This window comes from Ceratotherium simum, chromosome 33, assembly GCF_057802395.1.
Source record: "Ceratotherium simum simum isolate JZ-2026a chromosome 33, ASM5780239v1, whole genome shotgun sequence".
NCBI classification, from domain to species: domain Eukaryota; kingdom Metazoa; phylum Chordata; class Mammalia; order Perissodactyla; family Rhinocerotidae; genus Ceratotherium; species Ceratotherium simum.
Window position 1 is genome coordinate 9,048,194 of NC_141932.1, and position 24,597 is coordinate 9,072,790.

At 48.4% G+C, this 24,597-nt stretch overlaps 1 protein-coding gene across 2 annotated transcripts in view; it reads right to left on the minus strand.

Annotated features, from left to right (window-relative positions):
• Positions 1–1,829: 1,829 nt before the first annotated feature.
• The window catches only part of PPP2R1A (protein phosphatase 2 scaffold subunit Aalpha), a 41,172-nt gene continuing 18,404 nt past the window's right edge, over positions 1,830–24,597 (minus strand). The window contains exons 3-15 of one of the 2 annotated variants that reach the window (XM_004439018.2): positions 23,012–23,112; positions 18,412–18,644; positions 17,204–17,351; positions 16,937–17,092; positions 14,540–14,654; positions 14,361–14,431; positions 13,756–13,890; positions 7,254–7,427; positions 6,867–6,927; positions 5,974–6,128; positions 4,817–4,959; positions 2,442–2,533; positions 1,830–2,286 (exon numbers count right to left, since the gene is read on the minus strand). In XM_004439018.2, coding sequence (XP_004439075.2) covers positions 2,270–2,286; positions 2,442–2,533; positions 4,817–4,959; positions 5,974–6,128; positions 6,867–6,927; positions 7,254–7,427; positions 13,756–13,890; positions 14,361–14,431; positions 14,540–14,654; positions 16,937–17,092; positions 17,204–17,351; positions 18,412–18,644; positions 23,012–23,112 — 1,601 coding nt within the window. In that variant the 3' untranslated portion in view covers positions 1,830–2,269. Of the gene's footprint in view, positions 2,287–2,441; positions 2,561–4,816; positions 4,960–5,973; positions 6,129–6,866; positions 6,928–7,253; positions 7,428–13,755; positions 13,891–14,360; positions 14,432–14,539; positions 14,655–16,936; positions 17,093–17,203; positions 17,352–18,411; positions 18,645–23,011; positions 23,113–24,597 lie in introns of both variants that reach the window. The other variant, XM_087422046.1, reaches the window with a different exon arrangement.

The following is a 24,597-nucleotide window of genomic DNA, read 5'->3' on the forward strand; positions in this document are numbered from 1 at the left end:
CCGACTGCTGAATTATGAGGAAAAGGTTTTTATTGTTTTAAATCACTAAGTTTTGGGGGTAGGTTGTTATGCAGCAAAATATAACTGGGACAACATAGATTATTCATTTGAATGTTCCTCCAACAATTATAGGTAGATTGCCTACTACGCTAGAACATTCAACATCTTGCTGAGAGTGATTATACTGCCCTACCTCCCAATCTCATCAACTCTTCACTCATTCAGTCCTTCAAATATTTATATCCTAGGAAAGATAATTTGTGTCATGTGTAGGGAGACTGAGTTTAAACCATAGGCCCTGCCAGGCCCCGTGGCTTGGCAGTTGGGTGCGCGCGCTCTGCTGCTGGCGGCCCGGGTTCGGATCCCGGGTGTGCACCGACTCACCGCTTCTTCGGCCATGCTGAGGCCGCGTCCCACATACAGCAACTAGAATGATGTGGAGCTATGACATACAACTATCTACTGGGGCTGTGGGGGAAAATAAATAAAATTCAAAATTTAAACCACAGGCCCTGCCCTTATGAAACTAACATAAGCTGATAATGGGAGGAACAAGGTCTCCTTCACCCTTATCCTCCAGGACCCATTTGGGTCTAACAAACAGTAGGAACTTGGTAACATGGGGGCTGAGCTGGTGAAATCACGTTGCCACTCAATGCCAATTTCCCTTCCACCCCGCTGAGCCAAATTTCACTCAAGTATCACGTCCTCTGTGAAAGCTTACACGCACCACCATCCACTAAGTCTCTTGCTCCACTCTCCAGGGCTCTTTGGCCCCTGCATCAGTTAGAATTTGGGCGACTTTCAAGTAATGAAACACCAAACAAACAGTCACTTAAACACTTAACTCTCCCAGGTGACCGATACTGGAATATTGGCGTGAGTCTTCACATCATCAGGAACCTAGGCTCCTCCTCTCTTGTTTGGCAACCTTGCTTGGCCTATACTCTTAAGATCACTTCCCGGCCTGAGATGGCTGCTCCCACTCTGGTCGTCTGGTCTATACTCCAGAGCACAGGAAGCCGCAAAGAAGGCGGTGCATATCCCTCCCCTTAAGAACACTTCCTAGAAGCAGCACATACCCACTTTTGTTCACATATTAGCCAAAAGTGAGTCACAATGCCACACCAAATTTTAAGAGACACTGGAAAAATACCTTGAATCGAGGCAGCCACGTGCCCAGTTAAAAAGGAATGTCTATGTAAAGAAATGGGCAAACAGATACTGAAGGACAACTGGTTCTGTCTTGCCACAGGCCCCTTCCCACTCTGTTATAGCCCTGATTAGCCTCAGACCTCCTCAGGGACATGGCCCGGCCCACACGGGGTTCTCTGGCAAGTTACAACTAACCCTGACTGACTGTTTCTCATGTGCCATGCAGTGTTACACACGGTATATGTATTAACTCATTTAGTCTTCATAACTGGCCCTGCTATCTAGATTCTACTGTTATCCCCATTTTACAGAGTACAAAACTGAGTTCAGAGAGACTAGGTAACCTACTCAAGGTAACACAGCTATCAGCTGCAGGAGCCAGGATCTAGACCCAGGCAGTCTGGCTCCAAGGCACCTGCTCTTAACCACATACTCGGTCAATGTCTGTGAAATTGAACTGCACACAGGACTCTGCTGGCCAGAGACATCGCGTGGACCCTCCACCCCGTAGCCCAGCTGCACTCCTAGTGCTCCCCAGAGAATCCTCCCCACTCTTGGGACACAGGGGTGTGGCAAGCCCAATAATTAGGTCTTCCCCAGAGAGAAGGGCCGAGACCATGGCCCTCATGTGGTGGCTCCTCCTCCACACTAGTGACTAAGACCAAAGGACCAGCTATTTCTAGACCTTTATTTCTCTGTGAAAAGGGAAAAAAAAGGAATAAAATAAAAACGGCACAGTTGACACAAAAAACCACTGAGGGGGAGGAAGGGAGAATGGGAGGTGGAGAAGTAGATGGGGAAGGGGGTCCCCGTTACAGCAGCAGGAGCCAGTGACCTGGGATGCTCACATCTCTCCCCTGACATGGGCAGGAGTGGCCCCTTCCTCCCAGGGTCAATGCCCTGTCCCACCTTGTGCTCCCCCAGCCCCTTGGGAGGTGGACAGTGAGAAGTCAGATTCCCAGGCTGGGAAGAGAAAGAACCGTGCTGGGGGAAGGGGCCTGGGGTCAGACCATGCACAGGGAGTGACAGCCAAAGACTCCCCACTGTCTCCCTGAGGGAGGGAATTGGGGTGGAAGGTGGACACCAGAGGCCGGCATTGGCTCCTCTTCCAGCATCAGGCAAGAGACAGAACTGAGGAAACAAACAGGTGGGAGTCAGAACCACAGCTAGCCCTCTGCCCACAACCACTCCTGCATCTCCCCCTCCCAAGAGCTGCTGGGCCAGGCCAACTGCACCTCTTTGCAGACTAACCTCCCAATGGGGTCTCCCACTTCTCAACGCCTTACCAGTCAGAGCCTCCTGGGCAAAGTACTTGACGTCTACATCCTGGTCCTGAGTCAGCTTCTCTAGGATGGGCTTGACTTCACTCTGCAGTGTGCTGGAAGGAGGGGAAGAGTGAGCTGGGCTAGGGCACAAAGCAGGGAGAGGGCTCCTGAGCAAGGAGGTACACAAAGATACAGACACACGTGAATTAAAAGTCTCTGAGGCCAGAGATACAATTACTTTGAAGGTTGGAAGTCTGACAAACTAAGACCAAGAATCACAAAACACACAAGTCTCCGAGGGTTAGCAAATGATGTATTTCTTTAACACATTTCCTGAGGCCTGCTGCATTTTAGGTGTGAGCAGTGGTAAATCTAACACTCTTGATTCTTGCCCACACAGAGCTTGGGGCAAGAGGAAGACAAAGACCAAACTGAAGATAAGTAACAGAGGAGTGGCAAATGCTCAGGGGGAAATCCTCGGCCCTACAGGAGCCCAAAGGAGGGATCCACTCTCATCTAAGGGGCCCAGGGAAACCCGTCTGCACTGAAAGTCACTTGTTTTGGGAAATGAAGGCGGACTTCAGAAACTACAGCTGTGAGGTTGGGTCCTGGAACTGACAGACACAATTCAGAGACGAAGGCTTCACGTGTCCCCTTCCAGTTGACAGACAGCTCTTCTTCCCCCATATAGCACTATTGTAACTTCTATCATCTAGATCTCGTTCATCTACTTTTGAACTTGAGATCAATGGAATCACAGATATGTTTTCTTGGGTCTGGCTTCTCACTCAACATGAAGTCTGAGAGAGACGCCTATGTTACTGCATACAGCAGGAGGCTTTTTTCATGGCTGAACAGTCTCCTATTGTATGAATAAATCATAATTTATCCACTGTACTGTTAATGGGCATTTGGGTTGTTTCCATTTCATGGCTAATATGAATAAAGCTATCACAAACATTCTTTTGAGAGAAACAGGCACTCATCTCTCCTGGATATACACCCAGGAGTGGAAGTGTGGCTCACATATAATTAGCTTCACCGGATTCCACCAGTTTTCAGAGTGACTGTACACATTTACCACTCACGGCCCCACCTGCAAGGTCTGAGCACTCCAGCTATTCTACCTACACCTAAATGTTCTTCACCAACACTTGCACCATTGACTTTTTTTAAGTTTAGCCATTCTGGATGTGTTTTTGTTTCCATTTCCTGATGGCTAACCATGCTGAGTACATTGTCATATGCTTATTGGCTATTTGGAGATGATCTTTTTGAAGTTCCTGTTCAAGTCTTTCTTTGCCCATCTCTTTCTTGGGGTCTGTCTTATTGATTTGCAGGAAAGTATTCTGGATGAGTCAGTCTTCTGTCAGAAACATGCACTGCAGATAACTCCTCCTAATTGTGGCTTGCCATTTTACTCTCAAAATGTTGTCTTTTGATGAAGTTCTCATTTTACTGAAGGCCAACTTATCAATCTTTTCCTCTGGTGAGCTGTTTAACAAATCTGTGCCTTCCGTAAGTCTTGAAGATATTTTCTTACATTTTCTTCTAGAATCTTTATTTTTTTTATCTTTCTGATTCTGGTCTGTTATCTCTAATTTGTTTATGCACTGAGGTGGGAGGTTTCTTCCCACATGGATATCCAGCTGACCCAGCCATTTATGGAAAATACCTGTATCTCCCTAAACTGCAGTGGCACCCACTGTTATAAACAAGTGAGTATGCTTCTGTGCCCTTGATTCTGTTCTATTGAGCTATTTGAATACTGTTGTACCAACATCTCATTTTTTAATTACTCTGGTAATTACTTGTTAAGTCTTACCAAGTGTTACTGTCGTAAGTCTTGGTATCTAAGTCTTTCAACTTTGTTCTTCTTTAGGATCACCTTGGGTATTTCAGATCTTTGCATTTTCAAGTCAATTTTTCCTTAAAGAACCTGTTGAGATTGACTGAGATTATACTGAATCTATAGATGAATTTGGGCAATCATCACATCCATGAATATTATGTAGGTCTTCTTTAATTTCTCAAAGCAATATTTTATCATTTTCACTAGTGGGATCACATATCTTTCATTAAATTTATTCCTGGGTATTTGATGTTTTCGACACAATTATAACTCTCAGAAAACATACACACACACGTTACTTTCATATTCTAATGATTTGTTGCTAATACACAGAACTGCAACCCTCTCAGCCCCTCCCACTATGTGAGGTAGGCCATGTGAATTCTCATTCTACATTTGAGGAAACTAAGAAGAGATGGACCAAGGTCACACAGCAGGTGAAGAGCAGTGTTGGGCCTCAAACCCTAGGCTCTATCTTCAAAGCTCATAGATTAAGATGCCCAGAACAGCCTCACTGGTGTGTGAGGGAGGGTCCAGGCCTCACCTGTTGTCCAGGATGGGCCCTATCTTCTGGAGCGACTTGGCCACGTTGAAGCGGACATTGGCGACGGGGTCCCCAGCCATACGCAGGACCGTGGGCAGCATGTGCTTGGTGGTGATGTCCTGCCCACAGACCTCAGACAGCACCTGGGGGTCAGTGAGTGGCAAAGGGCTGATTACCCAAAGTTCATGGCTAACTCCCATGACCAGGCCACCTTGGTGATCATCACCCGAGCATTAAGCTGAGGATGAAGGCCTGAGGATGAAGCCGAGCAACATGTGGGACTCTGGGCCTAGGTTCACCTATCTTGGGGGAGGTTTATTCTCCTGGAGTTCCCATCTCCCCTAACACCCTCCTAACAGCACTGTCTCCCTGCCCCGGAAACTCCCAGCCAGATTGTCCCAGTCCATCTCCCTGTCCTCAGACGCCCCTTCATCCTCTGGGGATGGACCTTAATTCCTAACCCCCAGGATCCCTTCCTTAGTGCGGTGGTTTCCAAAGTGAGGCGTGAGAAGACATTATCAGAATAGTTAGTTATATTTGTTTTTAAATCCCATCCTTAATTTCTAGTTATCTGTATGGTTTATTTAAATGAATAGAAAGGAGCTCTTCACATGTACAACATAGCTATTCTAAGTCTTCTGCATGTATAACCAGATCAACCTTCAGAACCTGATGAGTTAGGTACTGTGAGTACCAGTATGAATTCTTTACAGGTGAGAAAACTAAAGCACTAAGCAGTTAGGTCTTTTTCTCAAGGTCTAGAGCTAATATATGGCAGAGCTAGAATTAAAAATGAGGTCTGATTCTAGAGCCTGCACACTTAACCATTATATCATAAATAAATATACACACATATTTCATGGGAAAGGAGAGGGGTGCTGAGAATGATTTGGCAATCACTGCTCCAAAGGCCAAGTCTCACTAGTCCTGGGTCTCCCACCATGCAGGTCCCCACCACCCAGAGGCCCTGTGACTCTGACCAGGGGAGCCCCAACCTCTGGCATGCAGTTTTCCAGGGACCCATCCCTGTGACCCAGAGCCCCATCACTTCCCTACTCTCAAGCCAGGTGTCTCCCTTGAGGACCCTGCACCACCTCTGTTCTCCAGGTACTCCCAGTTCCCCAGGAACAGCCTGTTGGGCGAGTGGAGGTGCTCACATTGATGCAGAAGAGCGTAGTCATGCGGTGCAGGTAGTTGGGGTCCCCAGACATGGCCAAGACCTTGGGGATGATAGTGGCATGGGCCCACTCCTTCCCAAACTTCTCCACCAGCTTTTTCAGGTTGCTGGTAGCCGCCTCACGGATGGCATAGACTGCAGAAGGACAAGGGTGAGAGAGTGGTGATTCAGAAGGTGAAGGACTGACATGGGAGAGAAGGAACAGGCACACCCACTACTGCCTACTGAGCATCCCCTAGGTACCAAGCCACAGGTAAATCAATAAACTCCAAGAGGAAGAAAGAGCTCATCATGTGCTAAATGTAGGGTTTTCTTTTCTTACAGTATCTTCTCAACAGCTCCAAAACACAGGTTCCATTACTGGCCTCATTTCCAGATGGACAAACTGAGGCTCCAAGAAGTGATTTGTCCAAGCAAATTACTCAGTACTTAGTACTTGGAACAGTGCCTAACACAGACAAATGTTAACTTTGTTTTCACTAAGAGTAGTGAAAATCAATGAGCAGTTCTCACAATGGCTCTTAAAGAAGGGGATGAGAAGTCCCATGTTTCACAGAACAAATGAGGCTGAAAGACAGTAACTGACTTTCTTAAGCTTCAAGAGCCAGGAGGTGGGATTCAAAGTGAGGGCTGTCTGCTCGTTGGTCCTCAGACTCGCCAAATTACCAGGCAGCTCCCGGGTGATCTGTTATATCCATCTCCTACCCTGCACTTATCCAGGATTCTAAAAATCAAGGGAGTTGGTCCAAGGGAGCATCTGACAGCATGGGAGAGTGACTCCAGCCTCCTCTACGCTCCCCCTACAGGCCCCAGCCAATCTGCCTTCATCCCTCCTGGAGCCCCAATCTCCTCCATCCTGTTGGAGGTTCTCACCGTGATCCACGAGCCAGGCCATGCACAAGGAGTTGAGTTTCTCATCAAAGAACTCCACCCCCTGCAGGACAAAACGAGGTAAAGGATTAAGGGAGACTGGGTAGAGTTTCTAGCAACACCCCAGGGAAACCACACCCATCCAACAGACGGACTTCTCACCTTCACCTATGGGCTCCTTCCCCTTCTCCTTCTAGTTGAATTCTGTTCATCTTTAAGGCCCTATTTCCTGTGCCCCTTCCTAACTCCCCAGACAGTCCTCACACCCTCTGCTGAGTCCTGAAGGCCCCCAGTTACCCCATCACAGCCCTGGACATGCTGCACCATGACTAGACCCTGAGAGTACCTCCCCTGGGGCAGCATGCCTGGCCCCCAAGCCTCCTTACTCACCAGCTGTCCAGCCAGCAAGGGCATATACTCAATGATGGCCAGCCGCACTCGCCACTTGGCATCCTCAGCCAGCTCTACGATGGCGGGCAGCAGGGACTGGGACAGCTGCCGGATGCCGATCACCTCATTTACGCAGTCCAGGTTGGAGATGATGTTCAGCCGCACCTCTGGACACTAAGGAGGTGACAGGAGGGTTCTAAGAGAATACACTGCACATGGCGACCCAGGTCAGGGTGAAAAGAGCTTGGTCGCATCAATTTCATATAACAAACATTTTCTGAGGGCCTACTACTGTCCAAGCCCAGCTGCTGGCACTGGGGACGCGTTAAAGGCACACTCAAAGCAAGCAACATGGATTATTAAGCGAAGCAGCTTTTCAAATCTCATAACAGCAGCACAAGAAATGTTTAGCCATTTTGAAGAATTTGTGGGAATCATAATGTAAAAATATGGTACCCCAGAAAGAACAGACATGATAACAATCCCACTCTACTGTTTGTGAGTGGGAGCCCTTGGGATTTAACCTTTCTGGATATCAATCTGTGACAGGGAAACATCCACGTAACCGCAGAGTGGCTGAGGCCATCAAAGTGCCTGCCAGTGTCTGATCCACAAAGGGCCTGACATGTGAGGGCTTATTATCACTATCATTTCTATTCCTTTTATTCTCTCTGCTAGTCTTGGAGCTCCCCAGGGAACACATCTAATTCCTTTATGACTCCAGTACACAGTAGAGTCTCTGGCCTACAGTAGGTACTCAATACATTTCTGCTAAAAGAAAGGACGAAGGAACCAAAAAATATTTTGAACTGCTTGTTGACTACCAATATTATGAGTTCTGATTTACAGTACATATATATGTACCCCATTAACTTCCATAAGACATGTAAAGCAACTTATAAGAAAAGGTACATAAACATAATTAGTTCTTGCTAATCAAAACAGGAGCCCTACTAGACTAGATCCTTGTCCTTCACCACATATTCCTGGATGGCAAACACTGCAAGATAATTCTTTCTACATCTCTCTCCAGAAGCTATGGGGTGAAGAAGCAAGCACGGAATGAATCAATGAACCAAGTAAGCAAGTGTGCAGTAAAGGGCTAACTCAGCAGGCCTCAGCTATTCAAACTCGGCATATTCCAAAGAAAAGACTAGCCCTCGACCAGCTCCTGGGAGATGACCTCTAAGCCCCTGGAGTATCCTGCCTGATAAAACTATTTTTGTTTACCTGAGGGCCTTGGGCCATACCAGATAGTCTATCCTAATAAAGTGACTTATGGGGGAGGCCTTGGGGCATGTTGTGTCAGTTTGACCTCTGGAGGGGCTGGAGACAGAGTAACTTAGCTCAGCCATGCAGGCGGCTGGCTCCATGCCTGTGTGACCAATCCCCAAGAAAACCCCTGGAAACCAAGGCTCTGTAAGCTTCTTTGTTGGCAAACTCCACATGTGTTGTCACCCGTCATTGCTGGGAGAACCCGTGCTGTACATACAACTCTACTGGGAGAAGATAATTGGAAACTCGCACCTGGTCTCTCCCTATGCACCTTCTTCCTTTGCTGACTTTAATCTGTATCCTTTCACACAATTTGTGTGATTGCGGCACAATTTGTGCCGTAATCAACGGCACAAATATAGACATAAGAGCTGTTCTGAGTTCTGAGGGTTGTTCTAGCAAATCACTGAACCTGAGCACGGTTGTGGGACCCAAACATAGCAAGCAACAAAGAACAGTAATGGCAACCACTAGGAGGAGGAGACCCCCTCAGCTGGCACTTCCAAAGGGAAATGTCCCAAGAGGCCCCCAACAATTCCTTTGTGAAAAGCATATAAGTACCTCTTTTCTTAATCAAAAATAAGATTCTCCTTTAGGAACGGAGCACCGCCAATTTTCTGCCAGCCCAATGGCTAAAGAATAAATCTCAGAATGAACACAATTTCACCCCCTACACTGTATTAATTCATTTCTTCCTAAAGCCAAGGATTCTCAGGGAGAGGGAAGGAAATGTCTCAAGGCTAATCAACTTGTTAGCAGGAATGTACTTTTCTGGCACCTTCCTTTAAATCTTCCACCAGATATAGTTGCTTTAAATGTTTGTGAAACACTGTTTACATAAATTACATAAACTGATATAAATGCTTCAACTTTAAGCTTACTTAGCTTTTCTTAAAGGGACCTTATATCCATTATTCGTAAAGGCATCAATTGTCATAAAGGTAAATAAGAGCTTTTTACCCATTCTTTCTTTCTCTAAAGAAAGATCTCTGGAGTGGGAACTGCCTATGTCTGCCATCTTCATCCCAGTCCGTGAAAATGAGTTAACTTCTATGTGTAAGTGTCAGGATATACTACTGGATAATGTAATCAAAGTGCTGCATTAGAACAAAAAGAAGATTCAAACAACCTGAGTAGACCAAGACGTGCTCAGATACAGGGGCTGGGAGAAGAAAAGGAAGGAGACACATTCTCTTCCCTCAGCACGGGATGAAGGCATCTGTAATACCCAATAAGGAGATTTCTCTCTTGAATAAACTGAAATTAACTGGATTGAGGCATAATTTGAATAAAAACCATCTGAAGTGCCCATAAAAGCATTTTGATGGACTTCCTGAACTGCGTGGAGACCCACAGGCTGAGTTTGGTCTCAGCACAAGGATGATGAAGAATTAAAGGAGTCAGCACATATCCAGGACTGCGAGCAGAAATGTTCCCAACAGTGAATGGGCTTCTTTCCTTTCCCTGAAGAAGGTTAGCAACACACAATTCTAAAGATGGAAAAATACTGTGCATGCTCACATGGGGGTCTCACCTCAGGATACAAAGGAGTACCAAGTGCCCAAAAATTCACACTACCTATTTGGATATGGGCTCTGAAGCAGTACAGGAGTCAAACTAAACCTCCGTTGTCAATAGGCTTACTTCCCCAGGCTGCAAATTGTTCTCTGGTACAGAGCACCTGCCGTCTCAGAAAGCCCAGATGAGGGCCGCCCCCGTGGCTTAGCAGTTAAGTGCGCGTGCTCTGCTACTGGCGGCCCGAGTTCAGATCCCAGGCGCGCACCAATGCACCACTTCTCTGGCCATGCTGAGGCCGCGTCCCACATACAGCAACTAGAAGGATGTGCAACTGTGATGTACAACTATCTACTGGGGCTTTGGGGAAAAAAAAAAGGGAGGAGGATTGGCAATAGATGTTAGCTCAGAGCCGGTCTTCCTCAGCAAAAAGAGGAGGATTAGCATGGATGTTAGCTCAGGGCTGATCTTCCTCACAAAAAAAAGAAAGAAAGCAAGCCCAGATGACAAACTCTGGTCTGCAGCTAAGTAACAACGCTTTTGGGGCATCTGAAAAGGTCAGGTACAATTCTGAGCCTGAGTGTCAGCCAGAGACTAACAGGAAAAGCCTTTCTCAGATGAGGGCTTTCCCACAAACCACCATTACCCTTGGGGATGAGAAAGGAGAGGGAAGAAAATTATTTCCTTGTTGAAACTATTCTGGTCATTAAAAAAATAAATAAATAGGGCTGGCCCGGTGGTGCAGTGGTTAAGTCCACTTGCTCTGCTTCGGCGGCCCGGGGGTTCACAGGTTCGGATCCTGGAAGTGGATCTAAGCACCGCTCATCAAGCCACGCTGTGCCCCACATACAAAAAATAGAGGAAGACTGGCACAGATGTTAGCTCACGGACAATCTTCCTCAGGTAAAAAGAGGAAGACTGGCAACAGATGTTAGCTCAGGGTTGATCTTCCTCACAAAAATAAATAAATAAATAAATATAAATAAATAATAAATAAATAAATGGCACTGAAATGAATCAATGAACCAAATGAGCAAGTGTGTGCAGTGAGAGGTTAACTCAGCAGGCCAAACCCTGCACATTCCTCCAAAGAGGACTGGCCCTTGCTTGGCTCCTGGGAGATAACCTCTGAGGCCCTGCTGCATAAGCTTTAGTGTCCTGAACACAAGAGAAGAGCAGGCTCAAAGATACACCTTACCCACTTAAAAAGACTTCTGTTTAGGTGTACCAAGAAAAGGGTTTGTAAATCTTGGTGAGAGTCAAACGTAAAATATAAAGTTTATTGATCTAAAATCAAAATTCCAGACATAAGCCAGATGAATATCTCACACCAAGAAAACCATGACAGTTCTTTTTTTTTCTTCTTTGCAAGAGAAGTTGTCCTGGGACAGACTGTGGCTGTAGGGATATGAGTACCACATAGTGCTTGCTGAAGGTGAAACTGCAGCAGAAAAATGCTCCAGCCCTAGCACTGTTTAGCAGGTGTCTGCTCACTACCTTCATACACAAGCTGCATCTGAATCCTTTCTTCATGCCAGAAAGCAAAATGCCGTCCCAGACTCTGGAGAGGTGTGCAAAGGACACACAAGTCTACTTGAGGGGCTCCCATCAGCCAAGTTGTCCTCATTTAAGCATCAGAAGCAAATAAAAATTATATTTATAACAAGTTATAGTTACAAAAAGCATGCTTATAAAAAAATATGTGGATGAAGCACTTAGGTCATAAAATTTTGGTCATTATGAAAATTAATGACAGCTCAAACTGTAAGAATTGATATAAATAAATGATCAAGAGTAAGATTACTAAGCTTCTCTTAAAAAGATGTACTGTTTTTTGGGGCCAGCCCCGCGGCTTAGCAGTTAAGTGCGTGCCCTCCGCTACTGGTGCCCCGGGTTCGGATCCTGGGCACGCACCGACGCACCACTTGTCCTGCCATGCTGAGGCAGTGTCCCGCATACAGCAACTAGAAGGATGTGCAACTATGACATTCAACTATCTATTGGCGCTTTGGGGAGAAAAAGGGGAAAAAAAAGGGAGGAGGATTGGCAATAGATGTTAGCTCAGGGCCGGTCTTCCTCAGCAAAAACAGGAGGACTGGCATGGATGTTAGCTCAGGGCTGATCTTCTTCACAAAAAAAAAAAAAAAAAAAAAGATGTACTGTTTTTTATGTATAAGAAAACCTTGATTTGTAATTCTGGCGTGAGAGATCATCACCCCATAGCAGAATTTAATAATGTGATATTTGGGGGGGGAGGCAGAGGAGTCAAACTCGATGCAACGCTTTCTGTCTGTTACAACGTTTCCTTCAACATCCTAGAACAGTGTGTGTGTGTGTGTGTGTGTGTGTGTGTGTGTGTGTGTGTGTGTCAGGGGGGGCAGGGAGAGAGAAAAACTAAGGTCTTTGGGAGCATAGAAGTTACACTAACAGGTCACACACCAGCAAATGGTGTGACCATCTGCCCAGTTACCACCAAGGCAGAAACCAGGGAACCTGCAAACCACTCCCACCCCGACACGGCCCCTTCCACCTCTTGAAACCTTCCACATCTCTGCAGCCTCACCCCCTTCTCCCAGACCCCTGCAGCAGCCTAAGGTCTAGTCTCCCTGCACCTCTTTTTTTTTGGTGAGGAAGATCAGCCCTGAGCTAACATGTCGCCAATCCTCCTCTTTTTGCTGAGGAAGACTGGCCCTGGGCTAACGTCCATGCCCCTCTTCCTCTACTTTATGTGGGACACCGCCACAGGATGGCTTGACAGGCGGTGCATCGGTGCGCACCCGGGATCCGAACCCCAGGTGGCCACAGCAGAGCGTGCGCACTTAACCGCTAAGCCACCAGGCCGGCCCCTCCCTGCACCTCTTTTGGCCACTGCACTTTGATCTTTCTTTGACATTAGCCTCAGGGCTCCCTTCTAACATCCAGATCTGTTCCAGCGCCTCCACTCACCCAGATTCAACTCCAAAACTACTTTCCTGGCTGTCACCCCATGACCCTTCCAGCCATCGCCGAGCACACTCCCTCATCCTCTGTACTCCAGGCCAACTGAACAGCTAGGTGTGGTCGTGTGACTGGCTCTGGCCAATGGCGTGTGTAGGGTGTGAACAGACTGATGGGTACCCTCTTTTCGGTCTTGCTCTTAAGAGGACAAGGCCTACTGCTGTTCGGTACCTTCTCCCTTCATGCTGGCTGGGAGGTGATGAAAATCAGAGCAGCCGCCTCAGACCCAGAGAATGCAGAAGTCAGCAGGGCTAACTCCTCATTGTAGGCCCACCTACCTCTGGATTGTTGTGAAAGAAAAATAATTATCTTATTTAAACCACTGTATTCTGGGGTCTCTATTATAGCATCTTAGCCTGAACCCTAAAAAACATGAACATAGAACAGTATTTATATGATCATAGAATCATGAGACTGCCCAGCTCTCTCTCTCTCCATTGCCAGTCTCTGAAGGTCTTTGAGGATCAAAACCATCTTACTCTTTTTTGGTATCCCTAATAGCCAGGGAAAGGACTAGCAGAGTAATGGCATGGAAAACAACTGCCTAATAAATGAACGAGTGAACACATAGTCCACTGTGGCCACAAACATTCAACTCATCGGAGATCAGGGTGTCTGCTAAGATTCTAGGAGATTCCTGGCCAATCTGGGAAAGCAGCTGACCTACCTGTCACCTCTGCAAACCTAGAGCTCAGAGTCCTCTCAGTGCCCTTACCTCATCCTTCAGCTGAGCCAGGAAGAGGGGCAGGAGGTGCTCGATGGTGTTGTCTTTGCCCAGGATGGGAGAGAGGCCCATGATGACCGAGGCAAGGGCTGACTTGACGTGTTGGTTGGCATCTGACACCAGCTCCTGGGAGGCAGAAGGAAGAGGAGTCACGGGGTCAGGGCAACTCCTGCAGCAGTAAGTGGCCAAGTAGACCCCAACCCCTAGGAAGCCCAGGCACAGGGCCTGCTTTTGCCCTTCTCCTCCCTCTCCTCTCGGAGCAGCGGACAGCTTACAGTACAAGGGAAACGGTAGCTCCTTATATGTCTCGTCTGCTTAGAGTTCAGTGACCCCTGCTCCCAGCAGTCCCCACTCCAAGCCCAAAGCGCTTTGGATGAGGGGCCTTGGTAACCTTTTAGGGGGAAGCACTCCCACCTCCACGCTCAGCCCCAAGCCTCAGATTTTGCCTGCACTCAGGGCAGCTTCAAACCCAAGACTGCCAGGTCCTAGAAGGCTGGGAACTCAGTTTGCAGCCGGCAGTCCCTAAAGCCCAATATCCACTCTTCTTTTTGGTAGGCTCAAACCTGCTCTACCCCTCCCACCAAACTCCCCATTACCTTGATGCAGGGCAAAATCTGGGTCATGATCACATTCTCCCGACAGTCAGCTGACAGATTTTCACAGAATTCTGTGGGCAGGGAAAGGGAAGCAGGGGGAGGTGAGACCTGATGTCCTGGTTCTGCCTCTAGCCCTTGGACACCCACCCACTTGTTGTGTTCTGGTCGCCAGCACCAACCTTTGACCTTGTGGGAGGCTGCGGCCCTCACCTCGGCCTCACAGTCTTTCATGAGGTTCTGGAAGGCAGGGACCAGGTCTGTCTTGGTGATTTCAGGCCCCACTGCTTTCTGGAGCTGCAGATAGGAAGGTGGGGGGAGTGAGAGGGCTGGGCAGGTACTCTGGGCTAATGAGACCAAAATCAAAGTTAAAGGCACCAGAATTAGGGGCAAGAGCATGGCCCTCGGAATCACTACTGACATCTAATCCCAGCGCCATGGGGTAACCTGGGCAAGTCTCTGAGCCTCGGTTTCCTCATCGGGGAGTACTAAGTTTGGCTGGGTAGCACAGTAGTCACGAGCGTGGCTCTGGGGTCCAATTGCCCAGCTCAAATTCTTATTCTTACTTATCATCCGTGTGACCTTGGACATATCACTTTACATCTCTCAGCCTGTTTCCTCAAAAGGAAAATGAGGACCACGAGGGTACTTACCACAGAGTGGTGTTGTCCCCGTTAAAAATAACAATCCACCTCCCTATGGCTCAGGCTATCTGGGGTTTGGTTTTCTATTACCTGACCCAAAAACATTCTAATGATATGGTGGCACTTGCTTTTCGATTTATATACTTCTGTATTTTTTAAGATTGGTTACCAGAGCATGTATTACTTTTGTACTTAAAATAAAACCAAAGGAAGAAGGTATGCCAAGCCCTGCCTGTCCTATGGCACCAGGCAAGGAAAGATGCATGGGTTCTGCTGCAAAGCTGGTTCTTGAAGACCTGGCAGGAAGCAGGACAGTTCACTACTAAGAAGGGAAAAAATAAGTCAAGACCTTGACGAGCCTAATGCTAAGCTGGGCAAATGCTGCCTTTCATTCATATAACAAATATTTACTGTTTGTAATATATGCCAAGCACTGTTTTAACAGCCTAAATTAAAACCTGCCCTCATTGAGCTTTTATCTAAAACCCAGAGTGACCCAGTTCATGCCATCCAGGAGCCGAGGACAGGCAGAATCGTCCTTAAAGCGTGGTGCTGGGCCTCCCAGGCACATGGACATCCACACAGCCACACTGTGCTAACATTTTCAAAGGGAAAACTGATGGTCCTAGGAAATGTCATCCTGAGGCTCTGAGTCCTTCCAGCAAACACCAGTGGAAATAAGCATAACTACAGGAAAAGGGAGCCACAGGGCAGAGTGGCACCCATGGCCTCTCTGATCAGACCCCGCCCATCTCTCCAGCTTTCTCTCTCATGGGGCCCCCAGGAGCCGGCCCTGAATGTTTTGCTTATGCTTGCTCTTGCCTCTCAGGGTTCTCTGCACATGCTGTCCTTCTGCTAGATCACAGTTCCTGTCCCAGCTCACATCCATTCATCTTCTAGAACCAGCTGTGTCATCACCTCCTCTCCTCAACGCTTCTACACCCCACGTACACCTGTTGGCCCCAGCACCTGTTAACACTTTATTATTAAATTTCCCCCTATCTCAACAGACCTTCCCCTTCAGGATGCCTGCTCCTGGAAGGCCTCGAATGTTCTGAATTCACTATACCCCCAGTGCCCAGCAAAGAGCTGGTGCTAACAAACTTTTCGGTGGGATAAGGAAATTTGGATCCCCCACGGAAAAAGCACTGTCCTGGAAGTCAGAGCCATGGGATCTTGTCCCTGTTCTGCCTGCCTGGTGGTATCACTCTGACCAGTCAAACTTCTGGGCGTGTTATGGGCTGAACTGTATCCCCTTCAAACTCATATGTTGAAGTCCTAACCCCCAGCACCTCAGAATATGACTGTATTTAAAGATAGGGCCGTTAAAGAGGTAATTACGGTGAAATGAGATCATTAGGGTGGGCCCTAATCCAAAATGACTGGAGTCTTCATAAGAGGGGGAGATTAGGACACAGAGGTACACAGAGGGAAGACCATGTGAAGACATGGGGAAAAGATGGCATCTACAAGCCAAGGAAAGAAGTCTCAGAAAAATCACCCCTACTGACACCTTGATTTTAGACTTCTAGCCTCCAGAACGGTGAGAAAGTAAAGTACCACTCAGGTAGTGTTACTTTGCAGTGGCAGCCCTAGCAAACTAATGCAGGCTACATCTTCCCTTCTGTAAAAGAAGAGCAAGTTCAATGAAGTCAGGAACACACATGCACTACCCTTCTCTGCTCCTGTGGTGCTCTCTCCCACAGAACCTCGAGTTGGCCTCAGAATCCTCAACACAGGACTTCAAGTTACCAATAACAATTAACCAGAGTTGGCATGTGAAATGAGAACTAACTGGATAATCATAGAGATCTTACTGCTCAACGACCCAATGATTCCACTGAGCCCAACTAAAAGCCCCAGCTTCTCTATGTGGCCCCACTGACAGCCTCAGTTCCCCCATCTGTGAGATACTGTCAACGGTTCCTCACCTACCTCTGTGAACTTGTCGGCCACCATGTATCGGACGCGCCAGGACTTGTCCTCAGCAGCCTGACGCAGGGTTGGCATCACCAGGGCCTCCAGATCCTCCTGGGGCAAGAGCTGGGCAATGTTCACACACGCCTCCACAGCCAGCAGCCGCACCGAGTCCTGAGGAGAGGATCGGAGCAGGGAGAGGGCAGCAGAGGCCCATTAGTTGTAAGATTCCCTTTCAAACGCAGGGTCTGCCAGAGGGAGAGAAGGACAGGGAGCAGAACCCACCTGCTCGTCAGAGGCCAGGTTGGAGAACATGGGGATGATCTCACTCTTGACGTTGTCCAGCTCTAGCACCTTGGCGAACTCCCCCAGCTTGGAGGCTGCGGCCCGCCGCACCATGGGGGTGTCATCTGAGCACAGGTTCCGGAAGTACCTGGGGGTCAGGGATGGGGCTCAGGAGGAAACTCTGGGATCCCAAGGCAGCAGGCAGTGCAGCAGAGAGGAGTGAGCACAGACTCTGCAGTCACGTGGGTCCTGGCTTTGCCTGGGTGCCCTTGGGAAAGTGATGACCCCTCTCTGAGTCTTCCCAGTCCTATACAAGGGAGCCGATAACAGGACCTACCCTACAGGGTCATTGTGAGGTTTAAATGAGACAACATGTATGAGACACTTAGCAGCCTGTCTGCATGTAACAAGTCTATAGCAAATGGCAGGAGCTGATTATATTGTTATGACCATATAAAACTGCTTAACTAGGATGCTGGCCTGGGACCACTCAAAGGTTTTACCTTTCAGCAGCAATTGCCCCAGTTAGAGATGCATGTGAACGCAGATCTTTAAGCACGCGTGGGCAGTGGAGATCAGTATTCTGGCATCAGTAAGACCTCAGGGGTTAGGCTTTCTGCTCAATAGTTTGTGGAGTTGGTGGATGGATGGAAGTCCAGAGGGAGGGGAAGAAAGATAGACTAATAGGACATTTTAATCCAATTAGAAGCATTTTCATTCATTCTTTTGGAAGGCAAGTCTTGCATACAAGAAATTCCTCAAGGTATCAAGCCAAAGGGGAGAAGGGTGGAAGAGGAGACAGCCACACCTAGACCATCTATGTGAGAGGGTTCTGGACCCGGCCAGGGATTAAGATGGCAACACACATCACTTATTGAGTGCTTTTATGTGCCACATTATGCTCTAAGTACTGTGCATGTGACAATTCTTTTCAATCCTCACAACAACCAATGGGAGGAAGGAACTATCATTATCTCCATTCCCTAAATGAGCAAGAGGTAGCACCTGGATTTAACCCAGCTGTGTCCAGAGACCAGGCTCCGGGTGACACCATCTCTCTGAGGAATGGGAGGGGGAGAGTGGGGGCTGGGAACACTCAGGGGTGTTTGGGCCCTGGGGTGACCTAACGTGGGGCTGAGGCCTGAGAGAAGAGGACCACACTGAGGCGGGAGGTTGGGGCTTCTCAGGGGCCAGAGGCCAGGACTCACTGTCGAAGTTCCGCCTTGACAGCGCTGGACACACGGGGGTAGCAGACGGAGAAGAGGCCGCAGGCCGAGGTGCGGGAGGTGAACCAGTCGCCACCCGCCAGCCGCTTCACTAGTGGCACGAAGTGGGCCTCGAGGTCGGAGGGTGAGTGCTCATGTGAGATGGCCCGCAAGGACTCCACCGCCTTGTCCCGTACCACTGTCTCCTCCACTGTGGCCAGTGACTCCAGGGGCGGCTGTGGCGCAGAGCACAAGGTCACCCGACAGCTCCCTCCTAACCACTCCAAGCCCCGGAGCCCCACCCTGCAACCCCTCCAAGAAACCTTCTCTGATCACCCTATCCAGCCTTCATTCAGCGCGCCTTCCCTGCAGAACCACAATGAAGAACTTCATTTAGAGGTCCTTGAAGGAGCTTCAGAGGGGTCCGTGAACCTCAAAATTATACATGTCACTTTCTGAGGAGAGGACGACAACTGTCATGAGCTTCTCAAAGTGCAATAATAATCACTGACGCTGGCTGGAACATCTATTCACTATGTGTTCTAAGCAGGGCCACTAGACTGCACAACTCCAGGGAGTGCGGGTTCTAACCCACTGAATGCTATGAAGCAGACCCTGTTACTGTCTTCATTTTAAAGAGAGAACTGAGGCACAGACAGGCTCAGCAACTTGCCCAAGCTAGTAACAGCGACGAGCCAGGCTCTAACTCAGGCCACCTGGCTCCAGAGCCCCCAAAGGGTTGAAAAGCACAGCTGGGGTTTCTCACAGGCAATGCACCAGGGGCACACATTACTGAGGGATCCTGGGGTTCATGACTGCTCACGGGTTTGTTACTGTGAGGCCTGGAGTGGTTGTGCTCCTTCAGGGACATTTGATTGATTCACCATTGAGTCCCCAGAGCCCAGCAGAGCTCCTAACATAGGGCAGGAACTCAGTCATCACTGACCTAAGGAAAGGAGACTCAATTTATCCTAATCTGTTCAAATAAAGGTGTGGAGGTCTGTAGTCTGAAGTCCAGCCTGGCTTGACAGCTATAGAAGGCAGAAACAAATAATAAAGGAAATGCCGCCAGCGCACAGGCAGGTAACAGAATGAAGCAGTGAACAAAGGTGACGGGTGGGGACAACAGAGAGTCAAAGACCATGGCATGCAGCCTAGGGAGGATGGCTGCTTTCCAGCTCCACCAACTATCACCATGGGGAACGGCTGGTAAAAGCAAATTTGGCTTTTCACGAGCAGCCAAAAGGGCCAGGTTTTTACAAGTGAAAAATCTCATTTAACGCATGCTACAACATGGATGAACCCCAAGGACATTACGCTCAGTGAAATAAGCGAAGTCACAAAGGTCCACCTACTGTATGGCTCCTTTATATGAGGGACCTAGAGTAATCAGATTCATAGAGACAGAAAGCAGAAGGGTGGGTGCCAGGGGCTGGGGGAAGGGGGGATGGTAAGTTACTGGTTAATGAGCACAGAGTTTCAGTTTGGGAAGATGAGAAAGTTCTGGAGACGAATGGTGGTGATGGCTGTACCATAGGTTGAATGTACTTAACGCCACAGAACTGGCATTAAGAACTGTACACCTAAAAATGGTTAAAATGGTAAATTTTATGTATATTTTACCACAACAAAAAAAATTGAAAAGAAATCAAAGTATTTTTTAAAAATCTCATTTACAAAAGCTTGGCAATGATTCAGAAGGAAAATGTAATGCTTTGCCGGCCAGTGTGGCCTCTGCTGTAGGGTTTCCAGTTCAGCATCAGCCCACGGGGATGTAGTTAGAAGTGTGGTGTCACTGGGCTACTGCAGGGACTGGGTTCTTGTTTTCCTGCTACCCGGGCTGGCACACAGGAGGCTCTTAATCAGTATTTACCTCGTGACTGGAAGTGGAACTTAGGGTAATGTTATAACAGAGGCCTGGGGACCACGGCTGAGCAGTAGTTATGTCACCCAAGGGTCTCTGCCCCAGTGGGTTACTGCAGGGAGAGGTTCTCACAGTGTGGTCCCCAGACCACCCCCAGCAGGATGACCCAGGAGGCCTCTCCCAGCACACACGTAAAAATCAGACTCTCTCGGGCGGGGTGCAGGAGGGGGCGCATTCAGGAAACTCCAAGTAATGCTTTTGCACAATAAAGACTCCTGCCCTGAGGCCTCTGTGAAGGATAGAGGCAGGGTTCTCAAACCCGGAGACCATGTAGGGGAAGGCGAGAAGTGTGAACCTCCTAAAATCACCTGTGCTTTTACGAGAGGGTCTAGAGTTTTTGTCAGATTCTCAAAGGGATCCACCATTATGGAAGGGTTAAGAGCTGTTGACAGAGAAACAATCCTCGTGCTGCAGCTACATGGGTCCCTGTGAAATCACAGTCCTCCCTCAGTACCCGCAGAACAAGGGCGTCCCATCTGCAGATCATAAACATAGTACACAACCCGAGGTTGTTTGATCCTCGGTTGTTTGAATTTGCAGGCACAGAACCTGTGGATACAGAAGGCCGACTGTAATTCCATTTCACCACTGCAGAGAACGAGGGCTGGGATCGGGTCTGACACACCTCTGGGTTTCCAAGGCCCAGAGTCCTTGCTTATGTTTGTGGAATGAACAAATCGCACAACAGCCATTTTCTACTTCTCATAACCTGTCAAAATCCAGGTTAACGGCCACCTCTTCCAGAAGGCCTTCCTTGCTGGCCCCTCCATCCCATCTAAACCAGGTGCCTCCCCTGGGTTCTAAAGGCCCTTGGCTTCCCTCTTTTCCAGCTCTGATCAGCCTGTAGAGCAACCAGGAGCCCTCTGAGGATAGTACAGGAGTGGTAGTAGTTAAAGAGTCAGAGGCCTGGGTTCAACCAGCTCAGGCAATTCCCTTAAACCAGCCTGTGCCTCAGTTTCCTCATCTGTGACCTGGGGCTAACACATCTCTCAGCACACATCTCTCAGTCACTGTGGGACAGAATGAGTTACTATGCCAAAGGCACTTGGAATACACGCTGCAGGTGCTGACTGAGCACCAGCTATTCTGACTTACTTCTGGGTTCCCAGTATTGCCCAGCCCAGAGGGCTTCAGGATACTTCTGCTGGCTGATGTTAACGTCATGGACACCAGTCCCAGGGGTGTCACGTGACTGCTTCCTAAACGGAAGCGTGGGATGACTCGGGTTTCCCTCACTGAGAATGCTCTGTGGGAAGACCCTGACCTGGCTGGGGAAAGACCGTGGGTTCCAGTCCCGTCTCCACAGCAAGCCTGAGTCCCTATCCGGTCTGTGAGCCCTGGGGTTCTTAACACTGTTGTCTGCTCCTGAAAGCAGTGAATCCTCTCCTCAGAAAAACTGACAAATGCCAGGAGCTGCAGATAGTTCCACAGAGTTCAAAGGACCCCTTTCAAGCTGGTCCATGGACTTCATCACGTTCCTTGTGTTAAGCAGCCCTATTCTACGTAAAATGTATGAAATGATCTCATTCACAATTTTCTGTGTGTATGTACACACAAATTATACACATACACAGAGATGAAAGTTGAGATATCAGAATTTAATGGCATTTATTCAATTTCCTTAGACTTAATGCTGTTTGGGAGAAAAACAAACAAATTACTAGATCTGCTCAAATCCAAGATCCCAACAACTATAAAAAACATCATTATTTTATATACCATTAAAAGGAAGAAAGGCTGCTGACAACTGTAAAACACCATCAAGTGCAAATGCCCAAGTATGAAAATGTGTCTTCAGAAACAGGAAATACAGAGTTATCGGGGAGAAGAAAAAGACAGCAGCAGTGGCCCAAGGCTCTGAGGAACAGAAAAATCAAGGGTCTGGGTAACCTGTAAGGCTCTTCTCCCCAGATCACAGGACTGGAGTAACCCCCGGACGAAAACAGGAGTCCTCCCCTTTCTTCTCCCAAACAACAGTTACTGTTAGTATGTGACTCATCTCTGTGTCCCCAGTAGACACTTAGCACAAGGTCGCACAGGCAGGCAGTGGGGTAGGGGTCTGGGGAGAGTCAAATGGACACACCTGGAATCCCAGCTCTGCCACGTACTAGCCCTGCGACCTTGGACAAGACGCCCAACCTCTCGGTGCTCTGGGTGGCTCATCTATAAAAAGGGAGTCCTCCCTACCTCGAAGGGTGGACATGACCTCATAACATATGGCATAATGGCAACTAACACCTGTTAGTACTTACTATGTGCCAAGTCCTGCACTAAGGGCTTCTTAAGTTGATTATAAAGGTAAGTTTTAATGACTCCCATTTACAGATAAGGAAAGCATAGCACAGAGAGGGTAAGTAACTCTTACAAGCCACATAGAAAATAAGTGGTAGTACCCAGCCTGACTCCAAACCCAAAGCCTTATATGTAAAGTGTCAGGTGGGGCCTGGCACTGGTCAGGCAGGTGCCAGCTAACAGTAAGGAAGACAACTGCATTTTCAGTATTGCTGTAGCAAATACAACTACTGACTTGTTGGATTAAAGTGAATGCCCAAGGCCCATCTGTCCGGAGAAGGCGACCCCAGCCTCACCTACACTCTCCCTTCCCTGCCCCTGGCTGACAGGAGCAGGGGTCTGACCCCCAGGGGCAAGCAAGGAGACTTCCCCGCCTTCCAGACTCACCAGCAGGCAGTGCACGTATTCAGGGCCTCCCACCAGAGTGGTGAAGGTTCCCAGCTGTTCCGCCAGGGCCAAGAGGACCTCATCCTCATCGTAGATGGTGTCTGTGGGACCAAGACAGACTGTGTTATAGTCTCACCCCAAGTCTGAACCCAGCCCCTCAGTAACCCAAGCTGGGAACAAGCAGGCTCCACTCTGCTTCCTCAAACTGTTAGCACTCACAGCACTCCACCTGGACTGGCACAGGCTTAGGTCGGATGACAGAGGACCCAAGTCCCACTTCTGCCCTTTATTTGGTGTGGGACTGGGTGTGTAAGACCACCTCTCTGAGCCTGTTCCTATATCTGTAAAATGGTGCTAATCATCTCTACCTTTTAGTGAGGAGAGAGTAAGTTCATGTGCACGAAGTGCAGAGTGACAAATGGGAGCTTTTTTGTTCGGGTTCAGCTTCTACCCTCAGCACTGTTCTCTCTGCCAGGAATTGCTTGCTCTTCAGCCTGAGAAATTCTTCTCCATCCTTCGAGACTCAGTTTAGCTACTCTTCTTGGAAGATTTCCAGGATGCCCCCCAGACAGGTCAGGTCCCTCTCTGGGTTCCCCTTACCCCCATGCCACCTTTATCAGAGTCTTTATCCTAAGAGTCCAGGACTGGCTCCTCTCTGTGCCCCAGCGCCTGTCAGAGACGAGCACACTGGGAGCTTAATCCAGGTTTACTGAAAGAACAAATGATTGTGTGAAGACAGAACTGCTCTGCCCTAACATCTAAATCTAAAGGCCTTTCGCCTCAAGCTCCGTCCTCTCCTTCCTTGAGGCAGTGGCAACTGCTGACCTCTATGGCAGAAGATGCCAACATCCCTAGCATCTAAGCTAGCACTTAAATTACCTGAGTTTAAGCTAGGCATATGGCAACCCAGCCAGAGATCACTTTTCCCAGGCTCCCTTGCAGCTGCATGGCCATCTGACCACGCTCTGACTGACAGGATGGGAGTGGAAGTGGTGAATTCAACTTCTGAGTCACTTCCTTATCACAATCCTCTCATGGAGTCGTCATCATCATCATCCCCATCTTGTGGTGAGTTCAAATCCTGCTCTACTGTTGGCTGGTTGTGCAACAACTCACTTCATCTCTCTGAGCCTGTTTTCTCATCCCCCAAATCATAAAAATAACATTGTTCTGAGACTGAAGTGAAACAAAAGCTTTCTGTGAGGAGCTCCCCCGGGGCCTGGCACGAGAGTTAGTGCTTCAGTAAATTCTGGCCATTGTGGTTCCGGGCACACAGGCTCTTGGGCCCATTCTGAGTCTCAGTTTCTCTGGATCCCTCTGTACAGTTAACACTCCCCTCCCTGTTTTCTTTGTCTATCTCCTGGAGACATTATGCATATCCACAGCCTCAACTTATACTCAACTCAATCTCCAGTCCAGGCTCCTTGCCCAAGCTACATTCCTGAAAGCCAAATATATGGAAACTGCCAACACCTTGTATTTCCATTATTCCCACCTCTACAGAACTGCTTTCCCAGGCTTCCCAGCCTCCCCACCCTCCCAGCCTCAAAGGTCTGGGGACTCCTCCCTGCCTCTCTGACCCAGAC